This window comes from Lampetra planeri, chromosome 43 (assembly GCF_965212315.1).
Source record: "Lampetra planeri chromosome 43, kcLamPlan1.2.h2, whole genome shotgun sequence".
Classification (NCBI taxonomy): domain Eukaryota; kingdom Metazoa; phylum Chordata; class Hyperoartia; order Petromyzontiformes; family Petromyzontidae; genus Lampetra; species Lampetra planeri.
Window position 1 is genome coordinate 3,813,871 of NC_136149.1, and position 17,427 is coordinate 3,831,297.

Sequence of the window (17,427 nt, forward strand, 5' to 3'; positions counted from 1 at the left end):
CAAGTCGTAAATAGCGTGCGGGCGGCTTTGTGTGCCACGGCTCTCTCGTTAAGCGCTGGTGTTTTATGTGCTCGTATTTTTTCACGAAAGGGAGTTGGGCGGCAGCTAGAGAGGGGGAAAAAAAAGGATCTCTTGTCACGGTTTGAAGTTCTGCTGCTTTGCTGGAAAACAGAAAGATCTTGCGGTGAGAACCTATCCGAAAACACAGCGGACATGCGACATTAGTTAGAGACTGAAGCTGCAGCTTTGTCTTGCAGTCTGCTTAGGACACGCGCAATAATCGCCCCCAGTCCCTGTGCAGCGGCAAGGTGACTCGGCACCAGTAGGTATTAGTGGGCCAGTAGGGAGCGATGATTGTTACGTGTAATGCCAGCAGAGTTATTTTCAGGTTCGTTTTTCAAGTTTGGCCCGAGATGCATTCTCTCACCTCCTTGACATTAGCACCGGTTGCGAACCTGGTCCGGCTCGTAATCGTTTTCCCGTTCCGGGGAAGCGGTTAAGAGCGCAAACGGTCCAGCGTTAATTTCATTTTGAGAGGCATAGTGCCGCTGTTTTTTAAACACATTGTACTCACCGCAGAGAATTGTAGTGACACGACCACACTCTATGATAGCTGGCTCCCAACTGTGCCACGCCCTCCCGCATGGTCTATTACGTTCCAATGACGTACGTTTTGATGACGTACACGTACGTGGAGAGAGAAACGGCGGTGCGCGCAGACGCGTACGTCATCGGAATGGAATGGGGTTAAGCTTGCAGCTCGGTTTGAGAAGCGTGCTCATTGGTTCGGTTTTGGAACTCCCGCGGGATCGTTCGGGTCCGAGCGCGACCGCAGCGGGAAAACCCAGCCTCGCACCGTCCCAACGCGGGTTACCGCTGCTCCACGAAAACGACGCGATAACCCGTGTCGCCGCTGCTCCCCGGTCCATCCACAAAACTCACCCCCCCACCCGCCTGCCAGTGACGCCGAACGCTCGTCGCGAAGTCGGGACGCGGGCTGCCATCGAGCGACGCAGCAGAGCGACGTTAATCTTGGCCGGCGTTGGTGAGCCGCCAGCCCCTTGCCCAGATGGTTCGTAACGGAAACGTCTTCGCGCAACGCCGTCTCTCTCCCCGCCACGCCACGGCGCATTCTTTTTTTTTTTGCACGGGGTGGCGCGTTGCGGTCGTCGACGCCTTCGCTACACCTGGCGGGGCATCGTCAGACACGAGCGTCGGCGACGCAGCTGCGAGGGCGGTAAATCACGGCGCTGGCCGAAAGTGGAAGCTTCGCTCGCAGCTGAGTGCGGTATTTTGAAGAGTGGGTGGGGGGGGGAATATATTTATTTTTCCTCATTGTAATTCATTGGAGAATAAGTGCGGCGTAAAGCGAACGAGCGAGCGATGGTGCAGTTTGTTTGAGTTTGTTTTGACACGTCTGCAGATTACGGACACAAAGCTGTCACTGTGGAAATAATTTTAGGGTTTATATACGCGTCCCAGGAATCAAGAAAAAAGAAAAGCATAACTTGCCTGGTTTAACAAAAAAAAATTGCTAACGGTTTCTTTAATACATTATTGCAAGTGTAATTGGGATTAACGAGTGTAATTTACAGATTCTGAATTCTTCAATGCAATATTTCGACCCGAGCTGAACCGAATTGTTGACTCAAAAGTGTTAATTTTAAAGCAAATTTGCATTTTGTGTGTGCATTAATATTCTTCGCATCTCGTATTCGCTCGTATATATATTGCTTGACTTTCACTTGAACATTAATTTAGTTCGCTCGTGTTCATACAAGTCTGCAATTCGTCTGTGATGGAACTACAAACAACCTTATTACAGGATGTTTGTGTGTAATTGGCTCAATTCCATAGTTGCCAAAGTTCACTTGCCTTCCTCTGCTTGCCAGCCATCCCTTACAATGAGAGAGGAGGCCTTTGCAGGACCCTGTCCGTGATTTCCACGGAATGCGTTATTGGGCATCGCGGGCAGCCAGAGAGAGTCCCATGGACCGTGGGACGATCATTCTCGGGACCTGACGGCCGACGATGGATTGTTCACGGGCGCCTGTTGCCACGGCGCCCGATTAGCGGAGCGCGGAAATCCAGGGGGCCGCGCTGACGTAGCCCAGCTGCCCCATCCGCTGAGCGACTTTGCAAGCGAACTTGATACTTGGATGTGGATACTTGTCGGAATGCAGGTGTGCTGTAGGCTTGGACTGTGCGAGGTGGCAGGAGGTGGAAGTGTTGCGATGGATTCCTCTTATCTGCGTGGAGATTTGATGGGTTTTTCTCTGTTACGTTTGTTTGTATGTTGTTGAACCTCTTTTGCACCGTACGTAGCCAACCATGTTAATTGGAGGTGTGGGGGAAGGACAAGAAAAGCACGATATCCTCCCGCATGAAGCTAAAATCACTACTTAATGGGATTCGCAAATGCATGACCCTCCTGAAAAAAGTCTTGAGACTCGGGATTTAATTGATTTATTTTCATTTAATATTAATTTATTACATTTTTATTTTATTTTTACCTACGTGACTTTTAATTGATTTATTTTCATTTAATATTATTTTATTTTTATTATTATTTTTATTTGTTATTTGATTCTTTTTTTTACCTACGTGACTTTACCGAAAAAAACCTAAGAGTAAGAACGACTGCGCTTTCGTCGACGCTTCTCTTCAAACGTCGCCGGGTGGCATTGGTGGGGGAACAATTTTGAATTCTGTCGCCGCAATAAAATTCCCGCGTGCTACCAATACACACCCATGTCCTTCCGACGATCGCCCCTGCGGTAAGGTAATATCTCGATCGACTGTGAAGGCAGTGCAGTCGTCGCTCGGCCAGGCAGGGGTCTCGGCTGGCCTCGGCTTCGTTGTCGCGCGCCCACAACGGGGTCTCTTGGGCCCGCAGCGCGGGGCGGTGACCGGGCATTGCCACCGCCACCGCACGTCGACTTAGTCGTCGTTGCGCGTGGCTCCCGCGAGGTCGCAAACCCAAAGTTAACCGGCTCTCTCGTGGCTGTGCAGGCATGAACGGTTACGTACGGCTTTGCCTGTTAGCTCCGTGTTGTGCGCGGATGCAAATGCCGGCTTGCATGCTCGCCTGCACACCCTGCCAGCCTCCCTCCCACCCACCCTGCCAGCCTCCCTCCTGCCCGTCGTCCACCACCCCCTTGCCACCTCCCCCCACATCCGTCCACCACATGAAAGGGTCAATAAAATGGGGTTTGCAGCAGCATTCGCTCGCTCACACAGAGCTGCAGCATGGGTGTGGCTCAACATTTTCAGGGTATCCGGTTACCGCGTAGCCTTAGGCACATTGCAGCAATGCCTTTTCACAGGGTGTTTTGATTGTTTACTTTCACAATAAAATCCATCCGTCGATTTTGCGTTTCGTGTTCAGCCGTCCGTTGGGCTCGGGCCCGACCCGTCGCTCCGATTGACTCGGCGACGAGCGACGGGTGGCGATCCCCGTGGGTTTTGGCCCCGTTCAGACAGCCCCGGTCGCTCAGCACGTGTTGCCTCCAACGCCGCCGCTGCTGCTGCTGCTACGTTGGCAGCCCAGCCCAGCCCAGCCCCCCCCAGCACTGTATAGGTAAACACGGAGTGCGGATTATTCGCCGTCTGGACACGCCTTCCGAGGGACGGGCCGTAGAGAAGCGGCTTACATAATGCGCCGTCGCCTGCAAGGTCATCGTAAAAACAACGGCGCACGCCAGTGCACGTTGCGTAATGAGTGCGCCGAGCTGCCACACGGGCCTCTGTTTCGCTTTAGAGACAAACCGCAGGGCCCCCCCACCTCCCCACCGTCTGTGGAGCGGGCATCGAGCCAACGCCAATGTCGGTTTTTCTAAAGCCAGCGAAGGAAAGAGTTCTTCGAGAAAACGAATAATTGACTCGTCGGGTTGTAATTGGAATTTACTGCTGTGTGTGTTTTTAATCCCATCCAGGGCTAGGTCAAATGACATTACTGCACGCCGAGTTATCTTTTTTTACAAAATAAAATAACTATGCGCATTCAACTGACATAGATGAGAGACAATGACCATCAAAACGCGGTGGACTATGCCAGCCAGGGAGGTTGTTTGACCAAACTTCTCCACGCTGGTCAAATGCGGGTTGGTGAAGTGGAGTCGGCTAGTTGAGAGATATCACCGAGCCACCGATGTTAGCCGAGTCTGGGAATCGAACTCGGGCCATTGGGCTTCATAACACGCCACGCTAACCCAGTATGCCACCACCGCATCCCAATAGAGACCATTACAAAAAGTCAAACAAATGGGACTGATCGGTGTTTAAAGCGGTACATTCACAATGACCAAGTAGTGAGTCCAGGCGCCCACTAAGACTTGGAAGCACTGCTGCAATAGCCTTTACACAATGCGTGGATTTAGTTGTGAATTGAAACAAACCGGTACCGCCCAACACACAACAACGACAACAACAGAAACACCCGCGGAGCGGCGGTGTGCCCCTTCCTGCTGCTCTATTGTGACCAAGCACACCCCTTTGTGTGTTGATGAATGTGACACGTTTTTCCAGCCTTGCTCACGTGTTCTTGTTGTTGGTTGACTTTCTCGTCATTTACACAACACTGTTGGATTTGAATAACCACCACACACCCGCCCTTCGCCCCTTTCCCACTCCACCTCTTAGTGTTTTTACACGATAAAAAATGTAAGGAAATAACTTTGTATGTTCAATGAACACGGACAATAGACAGAAAGCGCAAGAACACAACGAACGATATGTACATTTATTGTTTATTGAGTGTATGATTTATTAGCAAGTTTCACGTATTTCAAACAAAAGTAAAGTGAATCAACTGTTTAAGGATTAAGCGGTGGCACAGTGGTTAGCGCACCACACTGTGAACTCATCATCTCTATATTCTTGGTTCTTTCGGTAAAGTCACGTAGAAGGGAAATAATAAAATAATATAAATATAAAACAATAAAAATTCTCACGACGTTTCGACTGCTGTGGATTTCACACCTGATGATGATTGCTTGTGTTGCAGTCGAAACGTCGTGAGAATGTTTTTTATTGTTTTATATTTATATTATTTTATTATTTCCCTTCTACGTGACTTTACCGAAAGAACCAAGAATATGAATCCCTGCAGTCACGAAAGCTTGAAATCATCAACTCTAGTTCTGTTCCCCGGCCCAGGCTGAGATTTGTTCAGAGTGATATCTGTACCGGTCCTGGGGGGGACCAACCTGCAGTGTCAGGTATGGTGAAGTATTGTCAAACAAGCCTCGTGATCAACGCAGTGTGGGAAAGCTTTTATCCAGCAGTGGATTGGCAAAAGGCTATGATTTATATACAGGCTCGGTGGTAATTTCTCAGTCAACGGTTCAAAAGCAACCACACACCTCCGATTATTAGCACGGTTGGCTACGTACGGTGCGAAAGAAGTTCTACAAACGTGCGTGTAACACGCCCTGCCAACACATGTTCTTTGGTGCAATGTCGACGAGATCAGGCGACCGAGTGTAACACCACTAGAATCGGACACGATGCCCTGAAAGATAGCGCGCACACACCCACACATGTGCACACCTATGCGTACGCGTGCGTACAATCGCGGTCCTTTGCTGACACACTTTGCCACCCCAGCCAGCTCCACGCTTCCCAGTTCCCTTTGAAATGTGAACCGCAAAGGGCAGGTCACTAGAGCGCTCGCCCCGTGGAAAACTGGAGTCCAGATTGACCGTCGTGCGATGTGACGTGGTTTCCGTGGGGAGCTCCGTCATCATGGGGTAGTGGATGGCGATCCATTCTTTCTGAGATGGTTGTAAAGTCGATTTTTTTTAATGCACCCAGAAATCTGCTGCAGTGCAGCGATGAACCGTTTGGAATTTTCCACAATGCCTTTCCAGTAGAAATGACATGATGCATCTTCGGCAGAGAGGGGTTTATGGCTGGCGGGGAGTGGTGGAGCCAGCTGCCTCTGGCTTGCCCGTCTGCCAGAATCCACACTTGGCCTTCTTACTGAAGCTGCGAGTGGAACATTTTAATCATGTGTGAGCACGTTTGCTCACGTTTTTTGTACTTTTTTTTTCACCGTCCGCATTTCCTACCTAATTGCGTGTGCGCGTGCACGTGTGTGTTCGTACTAAATCGCACCGCTTGAGTTCATTTTGAGGCTGTGTGTTTACATAAACATCCGCGGGATCTGCCGCACGGTAATGCAGGTGGAGGTGGAATTATGCAGGAACTGTAAATAATTGAACAAACTCGCATCAATTACTTGAACAATTTTTGTAATTAGACTGGTGGAAAAAAAAACCCGACTGTTTACCTCAATTTAAAAAGCTCCTCAGGAACTGTTAAAAGTATAACATCACTAATTTGAAACTGCTCTCAAGGAGGTCGAAGTGCTGCAGTAATTATATTTTACGATTTCACAAAACATTGCAGGCCCCTGTTTCTGAAACGCAACAAAGTTTTTTTTGCTACTTGAAGAAGTCCAACCCGTGTGACCCTTTTCACATGTTGATGATGAATGTGAAAATTACTTGATGTCTCTCCTACGGAGTGCAGTCGTGTTTACTTTGATTACTTGGAGATCTTTTTATATGTGGGCGTATAATTATTTTTAAAAGAAAAAAAAACCGTACACCATTGGGGAAATGTCCCAAATCTTTTGCTATATTATTGTAATGATGATGATGATGATAAATTCCCAAACCTGGTCTGAGTCAAAAAATGGTTTGGTTATGCATTCACAGTTTGTCACCGATGTAATGTGATTTAACAAATTTTTAATTAAATTTTTTTTTAATGTGTCTATACTGTCACTGCTTTAACTGTGAGGGCCCTCTGCCTTTGGCACAAGTATCCTTGTTCAGGTTCATTTCACAAACATTCTGTACGTCATGACATTGTCTCAAGGTAATTTGAGATCATCCGCATTCAATGAAACGTGTCACTTGTGCAGTGGCATCTGAGTGATGGATGTTGAACTTATTGCGTGCCGTACGTATCCAATCGGAAGTGCGGGGAAGGACAAATTATGTTGCCATTGTGCCATCTGTCTGTCTTCAAAGTAACGGATCCAAGGCATGGTTTCATCCGTTACAATCTCACGTCTTGTTTATGATACATGTACGTTTAAGAACCAGTTTATCATTTGTGCGATTTACGGGACTACGTAGTAGGCAGCAGAGGGCAGTGCAGAACATTCCATTGTTGTACTGCACTTCCACGCTTCCACATCTCTGCTCTCCACCTTCACCAACCCGCTCACCAGTGTGGTGAGGTTTAAATAGGCCACTTGGTCAGTACAGCATGGGAGAGCCCTAAACCAGCAGTGGCTTGCACATGTGTGCATACACAGTCAAATGCTTTAGCGACCGTATCGGTGCCCGTTGTCATGTCGGGTCCATTTTTATTTGTAACAGTTGTTGAGCAAAGACGCAAAGGGAAAAAGCCTGTAGCGGCCAGCAACAAACAACAAGATCAATGTTGTGTGTGTGTATATGATGTATACGAGTTGACACGCTTCTTGAAGTGATCAAAGTTCTCAGAGCTTGGGGAAAGTAGCTATGGGAGGGAATTCCACATTTGGAGCAGTGCAAGGGCAGAATCCGAAAGAGAAGTGTGTTGTGACCTGCAGTGCGGTGATCGAACACGTTTGTGGGCGAGCCGAAACGGTCGGTCTCATAGACGAAAACCCTCAACATCGGCGGAGGAATCGATTGGTGAAGTTCACGGGGAAGAGTAAACCACGGTTTTAGCAATAGACGAGTGATGAGAAGACGAAAGACCACCTATGGGCGAGTGACTGGAGTGAATTATCGAGTTCTGTCTCATCAATTAAACCGGACTGCTTTTACTCAGAATTTCAATTGAAGTCCGTGGGAAGTGAAAGCGGTTATTTTACCATTGGCGTCGTCGTTGTTACCCCGCCCCGCCCTCTCCCGCAGGATCGCTGCACTCGCGAGAACTGCAAGTACCTGCACCCACCGGCGCACCTCAAGACGCAGCTCGAGATCAATGGGCGCAACAACCTGATCCAGCAGAAGAATGCCGCCATGCTGGCGCACCAGATGCAGTTTGCGGCCGTGGCCGGGGTGCTGCCTGGCTCGCAGCTTCCGCCCGTGGTGAGTCCTCGGCGAATGGAACACCGCCGTGCAGTACATCGCCGCGTTTCATTAGTCGGTTTCGGCTCTCGCCAGAACGCCTCCTATCCTTCATGCAACTCCCTACGGGTCACAGCCACAATTCCGTACGGGCTACAGCAGCATTCCTTATGGGCCACCGCAGCAATTCCCTACAGGCCATAGCAGCAATTCCCTATGCACCTCAGGAACAGTTCCCAACGGGCCACAGGACGCGTGCAGGGAATTGCGTATATCAGAAATATGATGAGTCGTGCAGTCCTAAAATCCCAAAATAGAACCACAGAGCTTTGGCAAATGTTGGTGCCGGTTCTGGCAGCCTTTCCGCTTGTATGGTTCCCGCGGTGGAGCGTAGCTTAATCGATCTCGTGCGTGTCCTAGTGATGGTTATTATGGGTAAAAAGACGCAGTTTCGACGTGGAGGATCATTAGCTCTGGCTGGGGTAGAATGGCAAGCGGGGTGGTTTTACGTGCGAAAGACGGAGAGGAATAATCTGCGAGTGCCAGTGTCCGCGTAGTTGATGATGGTATTCCTAGTGGGCGACTTCTCCCCCAACCCCCCCTCCAGCAGCAGAGATAAAACACAATATCACGTGTAGAGCTGACCTTGTCACGTGACGTATCATGTGACCTCGCCTCTGCCGCCCCCGCCACTTTTTCAGTGTGGTTTATCACGCGCAGGGCACAGCTTAGACTCGACGTCAAAGGTCACATTTACATAAGTTTATAGTTCCTGTTAAAGTCCCATTGAATGTTCATCATTGTGTGTTACATAGTCCAGAATTAGTGTTGTGACTATTAAATGGAATTCAGTTGTTGATTTCATATAGAGCATGTATTATTTGTGTGTCAAGTGTCGCCCCCTAGTGTGCCATTCCTTGGCTACAGCATCCCGTTGCTTGTCCATGCTGCTGTTAGCACAAGTAATATAAGCACGTTAAGCTAAAACTGTAGGCTTAATAAAATCATGCATTCTATTTGAACAGACTATTATTGCGCAAAGTATTACATTAGGTTTGGAACAGATAGGGGAAGGGGAGCAGGGGGAATTATTTTAATTCACTGTTTAATTTTATTAGTGAACAATATGCATGAATAATACGTACGTTGTTCTGTTATAATAAGTCCATTGACTCCTACCCCCCTGTCCATAGGGGTTTTCAGTGGGGGGGGGGCTGGTGGGGGTTAGGATTGAGTCTTTTGTCCACCCCTCCCAGTCTGCCAAGTTTGGAGGAAAATAACAATCCCCTCTACTCCCTCAGCAGTGGCACCATCTATACAGCACTGGTGGGGAGGACTGTGGGAGGCCTCCGACAAAACTGTGGAACCTCTCTGCCCGTAACCCTGCGCTAGCGGTAGGGAGCGGGGGGAGGGGTGCAACGACGGGAGAGGAAAAAGTGTGTGCCTGTCTGTGTGTCTCACGTGGCGAGTGGTGGCGCGACGGTTCGCGCGCTGCGCTACGAACCTTGGGGCCCGTGTTCGATTCCTGGTCACGGTGAGATCTGGCGGTGGTAATCCGTACCAGGCCTGGGCCGCTCCCGTGGGTTTGACTGAACGCTTATAATGACTACCTGGTGCGGTGTGTAAACACATCAGCACTGGGAAGACAAAGGTGGCAGGGTGGGGTGCTGGCCACACAACTTCCTCTTGTGCGTGCATCATCGTCATGCTCGTAATCATGTAATATTTATACTGTGCCTCCCATGCAGTACACCGTGGCCTTCAGAGGCACTTGTTAACAGCACTTGAAAGAGCGTTTTAGCTCAATCAATGGGCTCTACACGGGTAATCAAATAATTAAAGATAAAGATCATGAGAAAAAGAAGCACCTGCCTCAACAGCTCGTGTAGGCTACGCGGGGGGGAGGGGGAAGATGCTTGTCTTTGTGTGCGTGGGCGTCGGAGGGGAAACGCCGGTGCCTTGCAAAAGTTTGGAAAGCGACAGCGACTCGCGACGGTGCGTGCGGAGAGCCACACGTCAGCACGCCCGCCTGTCAGCAGGGAAGGAGGGGGGGGGGGATGCCCGTGGCCCTACAGCCGTGGCTAATTGGCCTGGATCGCCAGCGGGTTGACCAGAAACGCGCGCACCCCAGACACAGCCTCAGTGGGGGGCAGTGTTGTGGGTGGCACGGCCGCTGGTGGTGGGGTGGCGGCGGCCTTGTGGCACGTGGTGGGGGGTGGTGGGGAGGCCCTCGTCCTCTTAACAGAGCGGAGGAGACCTCTGGGCGAGTCTCATACGTCCCCCTTCCCACCATAACGGGGGACCTAAGGAGAAAACAAATTTACTCGCCGCTTTGTAATTTTTTTTTGTAAAATAGCAAAGATTAAATAATAAAAATCCTGATAATTGTTTTTTTACCCTTCCATCTGGCAACAAAACTGACACCTTTTTTTTACAAGGAGTCATGTTTGCATAGACCACAATACCTGCAGTCATAATGCAAACAAAAAACATAACTCTGATAATGTGCACTGTCCTTGAAGTTGATTGGTCCACACCCGAGACAGCTTTCCTTAGAGCCTAGTTTCACATGGTGTTGGACCAGATTGCGCCAAAAGGCGCACAAAAAAAGGTGTCAGTTTTGTTGCCAGATGGAAGGGTATAAAACCAATTATCATATTTTTTACCGGCAAATGAGGTTCCAATGGAATAAAAATCCTCCTGTCTTAATGCAGGAAATGTCAACGTGTAATGCTGCCTGTAACCGGTCACACACACTTAGCCCCAACTTTTTTGACGGCGTACGCTCGCTCGGGGGTGCTCGTTGAAATTGCGAAAGTTATGGATAGCTTCTGAATGGGCGCCTTCGTTGATACAGGAGAACCCCTCTTACCGACGGTAATTGGTTCCACAAAACCGTCCGTTAAGCGATTTAGTCGTCAAGCGAGTATAGGAAATATACTTAATTTGGAGCTTTCGTGACTGCAGGAATTACTCTTTGGTTCTTTCGGTAAAGTCGCGTATAAAGATAAAATAATAAATTAAATACTAGCATACGTTTCGATTGCAACACAAGTAATCGTCATCAGGTATAAATGAAATAGAAACACAAATCTAGTATACTTAGAAATGTAATGTAATACAACAGAGAGTCGGATAACATAACAGTCAACACCCTACCTGGTTGATTACGTTCTTCTCTCTCTAAAATTTAGCATTCTCAGGAAGAACGTAATCAACCAGGTAGGGTGTTGACTGTTATGTTATCCGACTCTCTGTTGTATTACATTACATTTCTAAGTATACTAGATTTATGTTTTTATTTCATTTATGCCTGATGATGATTGCTTGTGTTGCAATCGAAACGTCGTATGCTAGTATTTAATTTATTATTTTCTCTTTATACGTGACTTTACCGAAAGAACCAAAGAGTAGAGTATAGGAAATCCACGTTAAAGGCTTTATTTGCTCCGATCGCATCGAAAGTTACCCTTTTTCACCAAAAGAACATACTTTATAATATTTAAACAATGGATATTAATACATAAAGATTCTAACAACATTATAAACAAATAATATTTAAATAAAATGGTTAATACATTAATTTATTTATATTTACTGTACCTACAACAGTCTGTCGTTAACAGGGGAATGGTTGGAAAGCGAACACGTTGGGCTCTATGGAGGTCCATCCTTAAGCGATTATGCGTTAAGAGGGGTTCTCCTGTAAGTGTTTCATGCTCACTTGTGTGTGTGTGGCTGTTTTTACTCGCAGAACCTTGAATCATCGGGCGGTAGCGGTGTGGGGGCAGGGGGTTGGGGAGAGTGGGGGGGGGGCGGCCGGGTGGAGGGTGGGGGTATAGGGGGTCAGATTATTCTTACAGAACTCACCAGCATAGACATTAGAACACCATTCCAGTGCCCAGAACTCATCTTGTGCATTCTTATTCTTTGCGTATGTATTAAGTGAACATACACATCTAGTCATAGGGGCTCTGGTTTTTTTTAACGAAACAATTTTTGTATTTTATCAGGTGAGGTCCACTGAGCTATACAGGTGTTTTTCAAAAGCGATCTGGCCACAAATGATAGCTCACCGAAGTGGTTTATCACGTGTGAATTTATAGCAGCCAAATACTCTTAAACGCACGTTGATTCTAAATGTGGAGGGAAAAAACTGGAGGACCCGCAGAAAGATCCACGCGACCACGGGGGGAGAGAGAGAAATGTTACGGTCGGGATCGAACCCACGACCTCCTGCATATCAGGCGAGGTAGGTTAACATCTTCGAGCCACCGTGGCTCCCCTCTGCCCCTGCCCCAGCTAGCGGTGTGGGGGGTTTCAGGGGCCGTGTTTGCACGAGGCTCTAACTTACGCACCCCCCTCCCCCTCCACTTAGCTGTGCTCACAGAATTGCGTTTGATTCCAGCGGCACCTTTGCTGTTGCAGTACCATCTGCTCGAGTTGAGGTTGAACTTCTCTTGAGACTCAGTCGCTCTAGAGGTGCTCTGTGGATGATAATGCATTTACTGTGTAATGCGTAATGTCGTTTAGGGCTTTTTTTGATCAGTTATCACTGCTGGATGAAGGCCTCCTCCGCACGTTGTAATCATGGTGGTTGTTTGACCATACTTCACCATGCTGGCCAGTGCGAGTTGGTTAAAGGAAGTGTCCATGACTAAGTTCAGGTATTACTTACCATCGGTGTTAGCCGTGGCCATGGATCAAACTCAGGTGGCCGGGTTCGTAGCGCAGTTCACGTGTGTGTGCGCGCGCGTGCGTTTGCAGGGAGCATTGCCGCAGCTGTTTAGCGCATTGTGCTGCCAACCCGGCGACCTGAGTTATATTCCCGTTCACGGCCAACACCAGTGATTATCTGAACCGGTCCTGGACCTCCCCCATGTCGACTCGGCCTCAAATGAGTACCTGGTGCGGTGCGTAAACATCGCCACAGGGTAGACAAAGGCAGCCGGGCGTGGTGCTGGCCACCCACCCCCTCGTGTACCGTAACAGCCTTAATAATAGGTGTGCTACTCGCTCACCGCATTTGCCACGGCAGTCTTTTCAAGGCTATGGGGGTGTGAAATCTTTGTGCACATCAGATGCAGATGTTCCCGGTGTCGCCGGGGCTTCCGACGACGCAGTCCGCTGCCTCGTCGCCCTTCAACCCCTACTTGGCGCCCGTGTCTCCGGCCATGAGCCTCGTGTCGGCCACCGACCTGTCGCTGGGAAACCCCGTGCTGCTGTCGGGCAGTCCCACGGTCTCCAGCGGGCCCGTCCACTCGGGGCCCTCGAACCAGGCGCAGCAGGCCAGCGGGAGCAAGTTGGTGCGCGCCGACCGCCTCGAGGTGAGGGAGGGCGCCACGGTCTGCGGGTGGTCGCTTCTGAAAAATAAGCTAATTCCTCGGTGGGCTTTGCCTAGTGGGCGGGGGTGATTTAGTTGAATTTGTATGTTTTTGGATGATTTGTATGCCTTTGCTGTGCTTTGAACTGCAGGGCATGTCTTTAAAATGTTTTGTTTGTTACATTCTTACTGGACATCTGTCAAAAAGAGCCTTATAGCTCATCGGATTCCTCCAGTATGAATAAATATTCTGATGACCGTGTGGTCATAGCCATTGTCATCACCATGCTCTTGCTACTTTTGTTTTATTGGAAATTTTGCTCAAATTCGCCTCTGACCAAATGACCCAGGCTGCACCTCAGTTTTGCACGTTGGCGTCCGTACCTCTTCGTATCCGTTTAACACGTAGTAGTAGGCTTGTGTGACCAATATCCATAGAGGTGATTTTTGGGTTAGATCGCGTACATTTAAATGTGTCGTTAAACCCGCCACCACCCGACACGGCCAAATAGTAAGGTTTGTCACGTAAACAGAACGTGCCGATTCGCTACTAGTAACGCACACCGCTGTGTTGACGAGTACTGCAAAGACATGGTCATTGAGCGTGTTGTCTTTCAACCCCCGCAGCAATCGATTGAATTGACACGATTCAGGGTCACGATTTGATGCGGTAACTTTATCACTTTAGGTTCACGGTGGTTTGTGTTATACTGCATCCTGTTTTTGTTCATCTTGCTCTGTACAGCTTCACGCAATCACTTAATTTGCCACATTACCACGTAATGTCCGTATCTTTTCCACAAATAGCAAATGATTAACCTTTGTGCACGTGATCTGTACGCATGAATCGCGAGCGTAGAAATCGAATTTAATTGGTGAATCGATGCGTCATTACATGCCTCTAGTTCTCGTTCACAGCATTTAATCTTTGGTTGCTTTATTTTTTTTCGGCGATGGCTCACATTAGACTCCTTGCACAACTCGCAATGGCCGTGGCACGCGCCCTAGGTTATGGTTCACTCGCCTAATGATCTACGGTTGTTAATATTTGCTGGCGCGGCGCTTGTTTGTGAGCCTCTGCTTTCACGACAGGAGCTGGCGGGGTGGGGGGATGGGGGCGCATCTTTGGGACGACACCCAGCCAAGGGGCGTGGGGGCGCTCGCAATGTTCTATCGCCAGCGTTATTTTCGTCTCCGGCAAACATAACATTGGGTCCCGGCGGGCTGTGGGCTTATGCTGGTGTAGTTAGATGGCCATTAAGTTGATTGACTGAGCCTTCTTTGTCGGCCTAGGCGAGGGATTCTCTCCCCCTCCTCATGTAGGAAAGTGTGCCACGGCTGAAATGTACCGCTGTTTGGAGCGCGCTCGTTTAATTAAATGGTTTTTGATTAACTTTTTTTGTTGAATAGTCACGTTGGAGGTTTGTTTTCTCTTCCCATTTGAGCAAACCTTCTTTGTCGTATAATGGTAACACTTGCACACTTGCGAGAGGTGGCTTCTGTAGGCCTTGTGTTTAATTTTCACCACGGTGGTGAGATGTTAACTCCCTCGCCTGTTATACAGGAGGACGTGGGTTCGACCCCGACCCTCACGCCTGTTGTTTGTTTGGAGTTTGCATGTTCTCTCCGTGGTCGCGTGGATGAATTTTCCTCTGGTTTTTCCCGCCACATGTAGAATCAATATGCTATTCGATTATTTGCCTGCTATAAATGTCCACGGGATAAGCCACTTTCGTTGAATTTCGATTTAAAGCTTTCGTGACTGCAGGGATTCATCTTCTTGGTTCTTTCGGTAAAGTCACGTAGAAGGGAAGTAATAAAATAATAAAAATAAAACATAATAAAATCTAATAATTCTCACGACGTTTCGGCTACAACGCAAGCAGCGTTCCAGACATACAGTACCCTGGCGTCTACAAACTAAGTTGCCTCTGTGGTAGCAGTTACATTGGAGAAACCAAACGACATGTCTCGGACTGCATCTGTGAACATAAAGCTGACCTGAAACACGGTAGGACAAACACCTCAGCCGTGGCAGATCACTGTTACAATTCAGTGGGTTCACATGACATTGACTTCTCCAAGACAGAGGTTCTCTGCAAGCCATCTGGCTACCATGAGAGATTCGTTCATGAGGCGATCCACATCTACAAACACAGAGACAATTTCAACCGAGAAGATGGATTCTGGCTCAGCAATCATTGGAAGGACGTAATAAACCACTTCGGATCTTAACTGATTGTTGTTCACGTTTATGGTGACTTTCAGACCGCAGTCCACTCACTGGCATTAACTGTGGATCTTGTGTTCTCCACAGGGAATGCATTATTTGCTCCGCTGCGGATCTCCTGCCACCGTTTTCCCATTCACATGTTTCATTGCTTCTACATACTATTAACATGCCCTCCCTTTGTTAATGCTACCCCCCTCCCTTTGGTGCTGCTGATCCTGCATAATGCATGGGCATAATATGACTTTGAAACCCCCCCGCCCACCTCCTACGCATTTTCCATGAATATGCTAAATTCCTCTTGATATGCACATTCTTTTGTTAAGGCTCTCTTCTTCTTCCACCTCCAACTCAGCTTATATATAAGCTCCTAGCTTGGCAGTGTCTCATTCTTCACCTGAAGACGGCTGCTTGCGTTGTAGCCGAAACGTCGTGAGATATATTTGATTTTATTATGTTTTATTTTTATTATTTTATTACTTCCCTTCTACGTGACTTTACCGAAAGAACCAAGAAGACACTTTCGTTGAGTTATCATTTGTGGCCAGGTCGCTTTTGAAAAAGAGCTATACACCTTAGTGGGCCTTACCTGGTAAAATAATACGTTTTTTTAATCTTTTATATTTCCCATTTGCATTGGTGTTACCTCTCTGCTTCCTTCCATTTCTGCTTTCCAGCCAGACCATGAATCTGATAAAACCTCACAGTCAGCACCGGCTTTAATGTCAAGTGATTGTCAACCAATCTCCAACATCTACAACCCACTCGGTTGGCGTGTAAATATACCCATTTGTCAGTCTACTTCTAGATGAGGTCTTACCTGCGCAAGCGGGGGGGGACGACGACCATGCTTCACCCTGCTGCTCAGTGTGGGTTTGTTAAGGCGGGGAGCATAGCAGTCTATTTTGTAGCACCGCAGGTGGCATGCTCATAAAAAATAGTGAACCTGTACGACCGGAAGAGAGGAAAGAAAGAGTGGCTGCAATTCCCGAGAGCCCAGTGATGGTTACTGGCCTCTGCATGTGCGTCCACACTGCCTCTGCGTGCGTGCGTGTGTGCGTGCGTGCGAGCTTGGTGTGTGCTTGCTGAGAGGGTCTTGGCGATCATTGCCGTGTGACCCAACTGCTGAGTACGTGTAATACGATTGAGGGGATCGGCGTCCGCACGCGCCAAATTTAGGCGGCAAGTGGCACTGAGCACCTCATTACTCTTGCCACCTGGCTGCTTACGCCGCGATAACCTTTCAGAGCTGTATGGGTAACCTTTAATTACTCTACCCCCTGTTGGCGGGCCTGGCTAGCTATAAAAGCATGAAAGCAATTAATAGTACATGTTTTCCGAGATGATCCGTTGTGTTTGTATACGTGTGTGCGCGCGTGTGTGGCTAATGTTAGGTAGCGACGATGCTGTGGGTTTAGCTTGCGGCGTTCCGGACTCGTTGACCTGAGTTTGAATCTGACGCATGGGGTCACTTGGGAGATGTCGCCAGCTGGAAGAAGTGGTGGTGATCACATGACCCCCCCCCCCGCCCCATTTTTTATTTATTCACGGTGACTCTGAGGAGGCCCCAAAAAACACCCAGAGGCTCGCAACGCGCAGCAACCGTGCAAAAGATAAGCGTCGATATGTTCTTGAATTTAGCAAGGTTATAAGAACGTTGGCAAAAATTACAATTCCAAAGTTGACCAATGTGTGGATTGAAGTGGACCGACGAGTCTTGATCTGTGGTATGGTGGTTGAAGACCGCATCGACGAGATGAAACTGGATGGACGAGATGAAACAGCCCATCTGATAAACA

The 17,427-nt window shown here is 48.5% G+C and overlaps 1 protein-coding gene across 22 annotated transcripts in view; it reads left to right on the forward strand.

Moving 5' to 3' along the window:
* Positions 1-7,923: 7,923 nt before the first annotated feature.
* LOC144732608 (muscleblind-like protein 1) overlaps positions 7,924-17,427 on the forward strand; it is a 55,858-nt gene continuing 46,354 nt past the window's right edge. For 20 of the 22 annotated variants that reach the window (XR_013588214.1, XR_013588216.1, XR_013588217.1 and 17 more), the window contains exons 1-3: positions 7,924-8,096; positions 9,377-9,469; positions 13,157-13,402. Coding sequence is in view for 18 of the 22 variants with exons in the window: in XM_078614087.1 (XP_078470213.1) it covers positions 8,028-8,096; positions 9,377-9,469; positions 13,157-13,402 (408 nt within the window). In the remaining 4 variants the exon portion in view is untranslated. The remainder of the gene's footprint in view (positions 8,097-9,376; positions 9,470-13,156; positions 13,403-17,427) is intronic. The other 2 variants (XM_078614088.1, XM_078614092.1) reach the window with 2 other exon arrangements.